At 27.6% G+C, this 13,722-nt stretch overlaps 2 protein-coding genes across 4 annotated transcripts; both read right to left on the minus strand.

Moving 5' to 3' along the window:
* Positions 1-727: 727 nt before the first annotated feature.
* Positions 728-13,008, minus strand: LOC132944539 (ethanolamine kinase). 3 transcript variants are annotated; one of them, XM_061013946.1, is made up of 8 exons: positions 12,982-13,000; positions 12,632-12,890; positions 7,029-7,387; positions 6,775-6,915; positions 2,914-3,191; positions 2,283-2,530; positions 1,226-1,451; positions 728-1,060 (listed from the first exon to the last, which is right to left on the minus strand). In XM_061013946.1, the coding sequence occupies exons 3-8, from the start codon at positions 7,143-7,145 to the stop codon at positions 1,003-1,005; spliced, it is 1,068 nt and encodes a 355-aa protein (XP_060869929.1). In that variant the 5' UTR covers positions 7,146-7,387; positions 12,632-12,890; positions 12,982-13,000; the 3' UTR covers positions 728-1,002. The 3 variants fall into 3 exon arrangements, with proteins under 3 accessions (XP_060869929.1, XP_060869930.1, XP_060869928.1); XM_061013947.1 differs by having other exon boundaries at positions 2,941-3,191; positions 12,632-13,008; XM_061013945.1 differs by having other exon boundaries at positions 12,632-13,005.
* Positions 7,424-12,612, minus strand: LOC132944542 (uncharacterized). The gene is made up of 2 exons (XM_061013950.1): positions 10,817-12,612; positions 7,424-9,449 (listed from the first exon to the last, which is right to left on the minus strand). Exons 1-2 carry the CDS (start codon positions 11,130-11,132, stop codon positions 9,172-9,174), a joined length of 594 nt encoding a protein of 197 aa, XP_060869933.1. The 5' UTR covers positions 11,133-12,612; the 3' UTR covers positions 7,424-9,171.
* Positions 13,009-13,722: the final 714 nt, after the last annotated feature.

Consider the following 13,722-nt stretch of genomic DNA (forward strand, 5'->3'; position numbering starts at 1 on the left):
CCTATAGCTTTGTGAATTAATTCTACCTAGATGGACGGTTGCCCAATTTGCGGATTGGATTTCGCACTTGGTATATTTTTTAACGTAGTTTAAACTACCCTAAACTTTTCTGACATCTCTAAAAAATATCTTTTCGTCAAAGTCAATTGAGTGGTTTTTGAGTATATAAGCTATACATACTTACATTTGGTTTTTAGATATAGTATCTTTATTCGAGGCTATATATAAAAGTGGCAATTTGATGCATGCTTGTAGGTACTTTATCTGCCCGAGTAACCAATGGCAAACATTCATAGATAAAAAAAAATAATAATAATAATACTAATTTTTACTATTACTATTATAATCTGCAACCAAAGGCATACATTTGTAAACAAAAAATAAGTTTGAATATCCACCGTAAATTTCAATATCTCTGCATGTTTAACCACCTCTTTAAAATGCTAATGTCGGAATATCCTTTCTTACTGCACATCTAGATTATTAGAGGAAGACGCAAGGAACCACTATTCCAAATATAAAGTTCATACGTTTTGTAGTGGTTTAGATGTAGCGATGAATGAGTGAATGAGTGAGTGAGTGAGTGAGTGGTATGTAGATTATATAGATTTACTGGTTGTAATAAAAAAAATGCTGATTATTTTTCTGCAAAGCAAAATTAGTGTTAGTATTACTTTATAATATACACAATTTATATATTATGTTTCAACAAGGCTCTTTGTAATACCTATTATTGCTTTATTTTAATATTTTGATCACAATGATTACTTGGTGGCGGTGTTGCAACTTGCATATAATGACGTTTATCATCCACGGTGGCATCGTATTTAAATAAATATAAAATGTATGCCTTAAAACTTAATGCCTATAATATTTATTGACAAAGCGTGAGCCTATATTATAGCATTTCATTGTCTCATATTGGTATAAATGGAAATGTTAACATGTTAAATTTAAAGTATTATCAAATTATAGAATTATTTAAGGAATGTCACGAAGTGTTCATTTGATGAGTGAACTTTTCGCTGTCATGTACAGTTTGAATCTCATTTCTGCATACCTGAAAATTAAAAAACTAATATTTAAATAATGAAAAATTAAAATGTAAAATATTAAAGGTATACCTACAGCTATTGGTTTCAAAGTTTAAATTATTAGGAGATTTTCGTCAAACTTTTAATTTTAAATGTCTATTTTTCTAGTTATATTGCCATATTATTATTACTTTAAATAATCGAAATCGATGACCGATATTTCGGCTTGTACGAGTGACCAGAATATCCATAACAAATGTGATGCAATTGCAAACATGTTCACTTGGTCCTTAAGCACGGCCACCCTTTGATCGTCTTGGTCCAAAGATTCACCGATGTATTCTTCAAGGTACGACTTCAGCCAGTCCATTTGTAAATCAACATTTGGATACAGTGAAAAGTCCGGTTCTTGTACACCTGCGTTATTAAAATGTCAACGTAAATCAATGATGAGAAAAAAAAATTCATGTGTAAAACATAAAGATTCGCAGCACGTTAGTAATAATTTTCACTAATAAATATCATATTCAAATATTGGCCAACGTACAGTTCACTTATAACCAGAATAGCTGGAGTAGCTTCAAAGTGTAAAGTAAGGTTAGAACTTAGATTGGCATAGGCGCAACTTAGGGAGTTAGGCTGGTTCTGCATGCTTAAGCGTGTTGAAATTAGCACCCTAAATATTTTTACGTATTTATGTATTGGGATTGTATTTTATATACGATGTACCTATTATAAGTTGTAATACTAACTGTTATGTACCAACAGGTATAGCATATTCAGTAATGTGTTAATATTCCTTTCCGATCTTAAGAAAAATATTAACACGTTAACGATCTCATGTCATAGTAAGTTGAAACGTGCAGGTATTTAAAAAAAACCCTGTGTCCAACTATACTTGACATGCGATCTATATAAGAAAATAGGGTTTCCTGTTACTTTATTTTTCTTAACTACTAAACAAATTATATGGTTTTATTCAACAGGCGTAAGAGTACTTAAAAAAGAAAAACAGAAATTTTAATGTAAAAGCTTGAAAATTTAAAACAAGGTTTCTCATAATACCTATGTTGTTCAGTGTTCTTACAGTAAATAAAAAATATCGAAAATATATTATATTCGTCATATTTTTTATTAGCGTTCAAATTTTTAAGAAATTTGTCAAAATGACAAAAATATTATGTAAATAATTTTGTAGTTAAAATGCGCACATTTTTAATTTAACTTGGTTAATAATGTAAAACACACCAGCGAATTCAATAAAGTGATTGGCTATGTCGAATGCCTGATTGTTGAACATGGAGTACTCATAATCGATGAATGCTACGCTGATGGGACTACTTCCCACTGCATCGTCACTCTGCACAAGTATGTTGGTTAACAGCAGGTCGTTGTGACAGAACACGACTGGACTTCCAATATTCTCCAACGATGCTTTGAGCGTTTTAATATCAGCTCGTAGACTTTTGACGCCTTGGGGGAATGTCTTTCGGAACCTATATATAATGTATTAAAAATAATGAAATATTAAAATCATGTGCAGATGGTTTTAAAATAATATATTATATTATACTATAGTCGCGCGTAATCGGCTTAAAATAGACACTGATTTATATTTTTTTTTAAGACGTATACCTAAATATTTAATTAAATAATATTGTTACCGTTTAAAAAAAAATTTTTCTAAATGTCATATAGGTAAGTCGTAGGTAATGTAAACGTAGCAAATTAATATACCCGATTCTTTCTTTCGAAAACACAACTACTCACCAGTGACCGATAAAATGAGGGTTTTACATTAAGTATTTTTGTGACTATAATATAATAGCTCGTAAATATGTTTATAACTAATACTATGAATTGCTTTATGTATACTAACTGGAGGTCCGTGGACGGAGAGCTATACCTTTCTGGAATGAGATTGGCAAACTGTTCCATTTTACTCCAAAGTTCGGATTTGGTCGTCCTCCCGTCATCTGTCATTTTGCCACTTGTACCTAACCTGTGAAATCTCGCCATTGTTCTGGCCACAAGCCTGTAAATGATCGGGTCCCGGACTGTGGTAGTGGTCAGCGTTTTGCCTCTAATGTATTTGTACACCATACCATTATCGAACGTTGCGTACAAGTCCGGCGCGACTCCAGCACGGTACAAAAACTGGAAAAACACACAGAACGTACATGCCATTGTTATAATGGGGTTATGTTTATAAAATTTACAGTTCATAGCTATATGCTCAAAAATGAATTTGTATTAAATTATTTCTTCAAAGAGATAAGGGCCTTTTGTAATCATAACTTATAATCAAATATGCTATATGGTATGTATTGTAAATTGTAACCATACAGCACATTATGTACTCTACAATTAGTGAATAAGTTAATAAGTATACAAGGTGCGCAGGTATAACAAAAAGACCTGATAAATGAAATAACTTTTTTTATACAGCTTATAAACGCTCGCGTTCCTAGTACGGTATAACATTTTTATTTTGAATACAGAAAATAAAAAATTATTAATTTTTTTTTGGAAATAGCAAATTTTATTAATCTAATTAAAAAAAAATATAATGTTAAAAACGTTTATTTAAGTTTATTTTTTATTATTTTTGGATATTTTCAGACCTAAGTAAATCTTTCAATATTTATTGTTCATATAATTTTCATAATTTTGTTCATACGTTTATCAATTTTTTATTTTTTATTTATCAAGTCATTCTGTCTGTACACTCTGAATAAAATATAATATATACATACATCTAATACAATAAATTGTATTAAAATAGATAAACAAACATTAATTGCAAACAATTTTTAATTAAATGCATGTATTATACAGCCCAAGATATTTTTCAAAATATATGTTAATATATTATTATAATATAAGTCTATAACATATTAAAATAATATAAATGAATATCAAGTTTTTGGGATTATTAAAAAATTGTTAAATACCTAATAATTTTATGTACTTAATACACAAATATTTCTTCTGGTTATACAGTTTCCCGCATGCTAACAGCTAGCTACCATATTATGACGGTAATTTTTGATATTTACTGAAAAACCACTTGAACATCCCTTTACATTAAGGATGATTCTTTTAATAGTATATAGTAAACGCACTAATTAACTGAATACATTTTTTCATTCTATTTATTGAATAATATTTTTCAAAATTAGATTTTTTCAAAAATTGAGTTTTCTATAGTAAATACTTAATAGTGAAGACTACGTGAAAAATGTTGAAAATGATTAAAATTTACCGATGGATAAGTGTTTACTGTTAGAAGAATCAATAATCATTCAATAATACTTAACTACAAACGATTATTAATATACCTATAATAGGTTATATATTATACAATTGGTATGCACAATAATTAGTCTTAACAATCATACGATAATTGTCAATACAAATTACAATAATATAAGATTACTACCTTACATTATTAGGTAAGTACCTACTTTATATTATGTATGTAAATACTAATTACCATAGCTATTAATCACTTTCTTATTATCAATAATGTATGCAATATATTTTAATGTAGTGTTACTTATATTGTCATCATTTATATGCATATATTTTATGGGGTGTAGTACAAATGGCTAACACTCGATAAGCTGAAATACAAAATGATCAACAAATTTAAAGGTTGACTTGAAAAAAAAATGATTTGATATTGTGATAGGTATAATTATAACCTATAGCAGTATAGCCTTTTTTCCAACTTTCGATGTCATAAAGTGTATAAAGTTGTGCGAAGCGAATTATAAGGAACTACTGAAAAAATACCGACTAGGTATACCATTATATATATAAATATATATATATATATTATATACATTGTACGTCCTTGAATCACATTTTTCTATTATACGCCAAGTGATTCATTTTTCATTAAAATACTCATTACTTCAAAAACTATTAATGTTTTTGAAAACAAATTTTACAGTTTCTATTTAAAAAAAAAACATTTAATAAAACTATATATATTTTTTATATTTTTATCTTTATTATTTACTAAGTTTTTCCCTTTTTCGAATGACAAAATACAGTTTTAGTTTGACACTGCGAAGCAGAAAATATTTCTAAGTATTTTGATACATAAAAATCGAAGTTACAGCGAGTATAGTTTATGAGCTATAACTTTAAATAAGTACTTACTTATAAGTTATAAACTTATAACTCATCAACTACTCATCCTAAATTCGATTTTTATGTATCGAAATACTCAGAAAAATATTCAGCTTTCGAAGATTAAAGGAAAACTGTGTGTCATTCAAAAAAGTAATAAATTAAATTATAAGGATAAAAAATATTTTATTTTTTAAATACATGTTGTTTTGTTACAACTTGAAACAATGTAAAAAAATACTATTAAAAAAATTAATACTTTTTGAGATAACGAGTGGTTAAAGAATCACTCTGTATAACTTTAATGTACGGCTGTCCTTTTGTCCGCTATACTATTATAGCATAATAATAATCAGTATAGTTACTACAGTAGGATTAAGTGAAGTATTTTTTTTTTATTTAATTTTTTTTATTATTATCAAACAAATAACAATTGATTTGTAATATAAGGGAATAGTAAATTTAACTATAACTAAATAAAACAACAGTTTTATTATTATTGTTATTGTTAACAATTCCTATTAGCTCGTAATTATTGGACATTGCACATGTAAAGAAATAATTTGCGATAACTGACATCGCACCGATAATAATACAAATCCACATACAATTTATATACAGATATTATAATATTCTATATGTGCGTTTAACTTAAATATATAAATTATCTGTTTTTGAAACAAAATGCATTATTACGTATTTACGGGTGGTTATTATTTTGTACGTGAATAAGTAGTAGGTACCACAGTATGATAGCTGTAGCTATATAAGTATAATGTATATATTATGAGTAGGTATATTATCGTTACAAGCGTGAGTAAATAATAAATACATATGGTGATTCACCAAGCATGATCTCTCTCCCTCAACAATTTAATCTTTAAAATAATGTATTTTTTCAAATTCAAATTTTTGAAATTTTGTAAGTATAACTATAATATATATCTAAGATTTAGATTATTTATACTATTCAATAAGTATGATGGCGTCGTGGCGAAACAAATTTATTTTTTTCAAATGAGTACTTAACTTTTTTATGTGGATTGTTAATTTAAGCGGTTTTTTTTTTAAAATTGGACGCATTTAAATTGAATTTCAAACGAGTAGTTTCTTATTATTCTCTATGTAAGATAATAGTCTTTTATATTATAATAGTTTTACATAAAATATAAAATTATGATGTTGATAATAATATACTTAGCCCAGTAGGTGCCTATACTATTATTATACTCGGACAATTTTTACAAATTATAAAGTTATAATTAATTATTTAATATTAATATTATAACAATTTTTAAATCATCATAGTCTTACTTTGGTATATGGTATCTTCTAAAACTATTATCTCTAACTATTATAATATAATATATTAACATATCCTTAGAGCTTAAATTTAATCAACATGGAAACTCGTTCATATTTCGATTCATTTATTAAGTATATTCTATAAGATATAGTGCGTGCCTAAGTACCTAGGTACTTATAAAAAAATCAAAGTTTTGATAAATTCATTATTATAGGTATAGGAAAAAATGGGGGCGAGCATGTTAGGTGAATCACCAGTCACTGAGTGACCCAATATACTACGGGAACAACGAACCTTAAAGTTTTCGAATTCTGCTTTTCTGTCAATGATCTGTTCCGTATTTTTTCCGTAAATGCGAACCAGCACGCCATCATCTTCTGGACGCGAATCGTCGAAGAAACCGACTAACTTGTTAGTAATACCATCTGTGAACAACTAATGTTTTATGCACAATATTTCGATTAGTTTAATTTTAGATTTTTTGTAAACCATCAAAATAAATAATACTGCGATTTAGCTTAGAAGCTTATAAATGTATTTTTTTTTACCTTGTATCGGATTTTTTCTAAATCCCAGTCTGGTCTTATTAGTTTCAATATGATTTGAGATCCGTTTTCGATGGCGTCGTCTTCAACAAAAATGGGCAAGTGAGGAATAGTAGACATTTCGAACGGTCGAGAAGCTAATATTATGTTATAAAATAATTTGTATGTTTATCGACACACAACGCACGATGTAAAAGGTGGGACGCGTGTGATGCCGTGATACCAATCATAAACCAGAAGTATATTGACTTCTGATCTTGCCGACCACTTTTTCCCCTCTTATTTCAAATCATTATATAGTGTTTAATGGGACAGAAAAAAGATATATTTACGCATTATTTTAGATACACGCGTAATGGAATCTGTAAAATAAATAAAAGTATATAATAGTTTTAAATACATGTATAAACAAGTATTGTACCTATTTATAATCAATGGTGGGACTTAGGTACCTATATAAGCTATAGTAGAGCTATAGTAGGTATATTTACTATATTTACTATATATTATATTATTATAACATGTAATATTTTTAAATTAATTAAATTAAATATAGATACTTTGTGTTCCACGACCATTGAGACATATGACAATAATATAATCGAGTTTGACTAAAAAAGGCGAAATATTATGTTCTATACGACATACTAACTATAAGTACATATTCGTACCTTGATAGTTGTTTCCGAACTGGCCATATCATAAATCATAAATTCATAATGTATCTAAGAAACCATGATCGGGAACTTATTGGAATTAAAAATACTACTATATAGTTCTATGTTCTATCAAACTCTCATGCGAGTTCCAAATACATTCCAGAAACACAATACCCACGCCATGGGGTTTGTGACAATTCATGTAAATCTATGTAACTGTTGTCTGTTAGCAGGTTTATATCCTAATAGTTTTTTTGCGCACATTCCTCGAGTTTATACATTTCTTCAATTACCCAACAGCCTAAATTTATTTTAGTATTATTTACGAATTATAAATATTATGATATTATTGATATACTTAATACATTAATAAGTTACCGAGGAGTGTCTGTGCACTTAACGTAAAATTTGAAATTATAAAATCCAACTGTACATAATATTAGGTAGGTATTATTATTACTATTCTACAATCATATTACATTTGAAAATATAATATTTAACGCATAATTTATTATAATATAAATGTAATGGAAATCTATGCAGAGTAGAGCGATGGATGTATGTTATTGGTTGTAAAATAATTACAATAATATCACGACTACACCGTTGTAAGGAAAGTCGGTTAAGTTATAGTTGCATATAACTAATATACAACTAATCTATATACCGTGTGTCCCAAAAAACAGGGGCCACTTTACCACTCATTACCATGTAAATATTTTTCAATTCTGTCTGCGGGACATTAAACTAGACTAATGGATCGTAAATTTCTATGACTTACAATGTTTTTAACTCGTGTATCTTGCGCATGCGCAATAAAACTTACATTTTTTTAAAAGGCAACCTGTAATTTAAATACCATATTCGGGTTCATCGATTTTTTTCAAGCCATTTTGATGTACCAACTTGTGTCTTAAACCCAAAATTGACTACACTAGAGCTAAGTAGAATTAAAAAAAGGTTGCTATCATATCGCCAGTGGCCACTTTTCATTCTCCCGACTATAGTTCTGATTGAGTATATGAAATTCTATAATTATAAATGTCTGTTGTTTTTCAAAAAGAAATAAAACCTAAGATATAGCAATATGAGAAAAAAATAATAGCATAATATTATAATATTATTTTATGATAATTTAAAAATTATATGGATAAAACAACATTAATACCCAGGTACTTTTGGAGATAATTAGTGTTTACTGGAATCACGTTGTATATCGAATTAATTTGATTAAATTCAAGATTCATAATCTATTTTAATTTTCTGAAAAAATATATTTACCATTGAATGTTCTTTGACAGTAATTTTGTAATGCGAAATGTCTACAAGTAATTAATTCATGTGTTTGATCATAAATTAACACCAAAACATAGGTATATAAATATATAATGATAGAATGATTTAAAATAAATGTAAATTGTATGTAAAGTTAGGTAGTTAGGTAGTTTAAATTTAATAAGTTGAAGTTAGGTATCTATATATTTTTATTATTTTGTTTTATCGATAGACACAATTTTATATCGTTTTTTAATTTTCTTCTTCGGCGATTGTGTATTTTTATTTGAAGCAATGTTTATTTTCTTTATATCTTCATTTGTAACATTCAAAGGTTTAGCATTTTCATTAATTGCTTGGGAGTTTATTTGATTAGTTTTCTCAATATTTAATGGTTTATTGAACTCTTGAATGTTTGCGTTATCGTCGCAAACAGATTTTATATTGTTTTCTGTCGACTTAATTTTCTGATTTTCACTTGATGTTTTACCTAAAATTATATAGTTCGATAATAATTTTTAGAAGTGTCTTCCAATTAATTAACGTAAAATGTTTATAATAAGCCGGGTTGAGATATAAATGCTCATAAAATGCTTAAGAAATAGTAAACTAAGCATAAAAGTTGTTTCATGATTTAGAGAACTGGATTTAAAAATTTAAATTTGCATATTTTTTGGTTTTTATTATTTTAGTGCTAATTTTGGATTTTTTTGGATTTTAACTTGTTTTTTTAACAAAAATTGGCCGTATGTTAAGAAATAACATTTGAATAAATATGTTTTGGATTATTGTCTAATTTTAAAAGAAAATATACTATAAACCAACTTTAAACTTAAACTATAAACTATAGACCTAAACTACACGAACGCTTTAACGCGACGAAAGTATTGTATGCTGTGAACATGTACTGTACACTCGTACTATCAAGCTCGGATTAAGGATCAATTGGGCCCCGGGACACCATACACTTATAGTAGGCCCCCTTTTACCTTTTACTTAAAGAAGTTGTGTCATTACATATTAACGACTTTATATTATTGTATAATTTTAAAATATACTGGGTGTATCTTATGTCATTGTACACGGGTTTTTTTTTTAACAATTAAGGTCGATGATATGGAATTTCGTTAAAACAAAAAAAAGACGTGTTTCTTTATTTTTAACAGGCAATTTTTTTATAACATTTTCAAAATTTTTAAACACGTAGTTGTAACAATAATAAAATCGACTTAATTTTTTCAAATGGTACATATAACCACTATATTTTTTTATGGATTCTGGTAAAGCTTTTTTCTGAACATTTTGACAGTCAAATGATCAATTTTGATTCGCTAGGTTATTTTACTTATTAACAATATGGTCCTCTAAAGTTTAGTAAAATATGCATTAATACTTTATACTGAAATACCTAATCTACAAGAGCTAAATTTTTTTTCTTATAACTACCTTTTTATATACCTACTTAAATCGGTAATCTAAAATTATCAACAAAAAAAAAAAACATAAACAAAATTGTTGGCAAACATAGTTATTATTACAACATTATTTATAGTAATTTTTCGTAAAATAATTAAATAATTTTTTTTTTTTGAAAAACTAATGTAGGTACGCGTTAAAAAAATATATTTTGGGGATAAAGATGGGGCTCCAAAATCAATGGGCCCCGGGACCGTGCCCCCCCCCCCATTAATTGTATTGCATATTTTTAGCGCATATTTAGCGATATATAAGGTAATATTATAGTAAATATTTATGCAATTTTAAATTCTATAAAATCCGAACCCTGATAATACTATAATAAGGTACATTATATACTTTATGAGTTGTATGACAATACTTGTCACTTAATGTACTTACTACAAACGTTGTTTTCATTAGCTAAAATCATGGCTAAAGTGGTGAACGAGTCTTTGTTAATAACATTTTTGTATACTTCGTGCAGAGGTGCGTTGTCCGTTGGTCGCCTTAAAGGGGAGGTGTTTTTTTTAAATGTATTATCCACTCTTGATCTCACAATTTCTAACTCTCTCTTTAGTATTCCTAACTTTTCATTTGGGTATAGTAACTCTTCGTTGTCATAATCAGCAAATATTGTATATTGAAGTGTTGGTTTTAGATTTTTTAAATTCTCTTTATTATTTTCATCTACGTTGTCTGTGTTTGGTTCGGCCATTGTGTTAAAAATGTTGATTGTTAATATTGTTTGTGTCTTACATAATATGTATTATATAAATCAACAACTCAACGTTACCATGCCCATAATTTGTTATTAATTACAGAAGTTATATAGAACATACGTCATGTAAATATTATTATCTATACTTACAAGTTAAGGGAAAACATTGCAACTCTTCAATATAGTATGCAAAATATCCCGGTTTCTATAAGTTGTGATAGAAGAGAACACATTGTATTATACTAAAATATATTAATTACCTAATAAGTAATTATTTAATTAAGTACTTAATTTCTAATAATTAACATAATTTACAGACTATCATCAAATAATAATTTAATTGTATGTATCGTATAGTAAATAATAAAATATAGTGATAAGAAGTTTGGATGGTGCCACTCATTTGCTGGAAAGGCAGCTTAAAGAAGAATGGTGGCGCTCCATAAACACAACAAATACGTTCGAAACATTTTTTATTGATATGAAAAATACTTTTCAACTTTAATTGTGCGTAGATAGCATACGACATAATTTATACGTAAATAGCAATGTGTAGATAACATTCAGTGCGTAGATAACATACGACACCGCTACCAAAGTTTTAAGTCCCCACGAATTATATTTTTTTAATATAACTAAGGGCCGTTCTTACAATGTCAGGTAAAGTGTGGATCAACAATAAACCGACTGATAACAGATTTTATTATCGGCAGAATTCGGCCGGTTAAGTGTCGGTAAACTTTAACCGGATATTATATAACTGTTAATATTTGTTTAAATATTATCTAATTTTGTCAACATTTGGACTTGAAATGTATCTATAAAAAAATTGTACTTAATATTATAACATATTATGTTTATTAGGTATTTAATTAATTGTTTTTATTATGTTTATTAAAATATTAATAAATCTTAACAATCGATGTTTCTTTAGCATAAATAAAAACAATTACATACAAATATACAATATATAATGTTGTCTCCGTCTTACGAAAGTACAACATGTCAAATTTTTGTTCAACAGTTTCAAATTTGAGCAATTGCCTCTAATAATAGAGAAAATTAACCTTTTATCAAACTTAAAACTATGGACATTATCTGTGCTTTCGCATGGGGTTTTTGCGATATTTTAATTTTTAAGCAAGTTATGAGTAGGTGTGTAAAATATTACAATATATAAATTTTCATAAATAGCTTAAAAATGTAAAAATTGTAAAATAACACAATTGAAAGCACAGACAATTACTATACCTTACAGTATGATAATAGATCAATATTAACTAGCCAACTAGGTATATGATTAAAGCTTATCGCACAAAATTGGAACTGTTGAACAAAAATTTGCCATGTCGTACGTTTGTAAGACCATTGATTATAATCAATGGTAAGAAAACCCCAGGGAAAACACAGAAACACATACGGGTGTGGCGTCCTCATAATATTAATACTATTTTTATAACCATATTATAATATTAAATCGAAATAATAGTGCTTACGTGTTGGATGATCCGTTTCGCAGCGGTATTCTACTGTAGTTCTACATAATATAGGCCAAATGATTAGACTCTAATCGGGTTATTCGACCTACTGCTCCAGCAGAGGCCGCATCCTGAGCTCCTAATTCTGTTGGCCTTGACTGTACCCGTGCACAGAGAATTCGAATGAGTATTGGGTATCGGGACAAACGGAACACTTAGTCGAGACTCGAGACTACACGGTTACTGACCGACGTACTGAACACTACTGACCATTGACCTAAATTAAATGAATTGTGTGTATCATATAATAAAATATAATATGCACGTGTCATATTATTTTATAATATATTATATTCATTAACACGTACGTCGTATGAAACATTCAATCATTTCAATTTCAATATTATCATAACATAATATTTTATCTTTGCGGGACGTTGTTTACAGATATTGTTATCAATTTATCATATATATTATCTATGAACCCAGGTGTATTGATAAGGTGTCGTCACCATCTTATATTATCTATGGTCGTCACTTGTTTGAAAACTTGATTGAAAATTTTACTACAGATAGTCGTCACCACCAGGAGCGCTGTATGTCCTAAAGAGGCCGATAAATAAACAGTTTTGACAGTTTTGTACACCAAAGCGTCCAAAGCTATAGAAAATTGAAAATATATTATGATTTAAAGAATAAAATTCAACATTTTTCATTGCATAATGACTTCTATGTTCTAAATTATTTATATGTATGTATTTAAATACTTTCTTTTAACCAAAAACAATTATTAATATTATTAAATATTGTCATTTTTAATTTCCTATTAAAAAAAAATATATGAAAAATGTGAGAGTTAAATAGTTAATTCACTAAATTATCATACATAATGCTTTCAAAGTGTTACAATTAACAAATAATAATTATTAATTATTTATTTTATTATTAAATACAATTCATAATATGTTGATATTGAGGTTAATACTAGTATTCATATTACCTATGTGTTACCAAAATGCATATATTTTGAATACCTTTTTATAAGCATTTATTACTTGGTTGTACCTATCACCATTGATTTAATAATATATTCATAGTATTTATATTAT

The sequence above is a fragment of the Metopolophium dirhodum genome, chromosome 5 (genome assembly GCF_019925205.1).
Source record: "Metopolophium dirhodum isolate CAU chromosome 5, ASM1992520v1, whole genome shotgun sequence".
NCBI lineage: Eukaryota > Metazoa > Arthropoda > Insecta > Hemiptera > Aphididae > Metopolophium > Metopolophium dirhodum.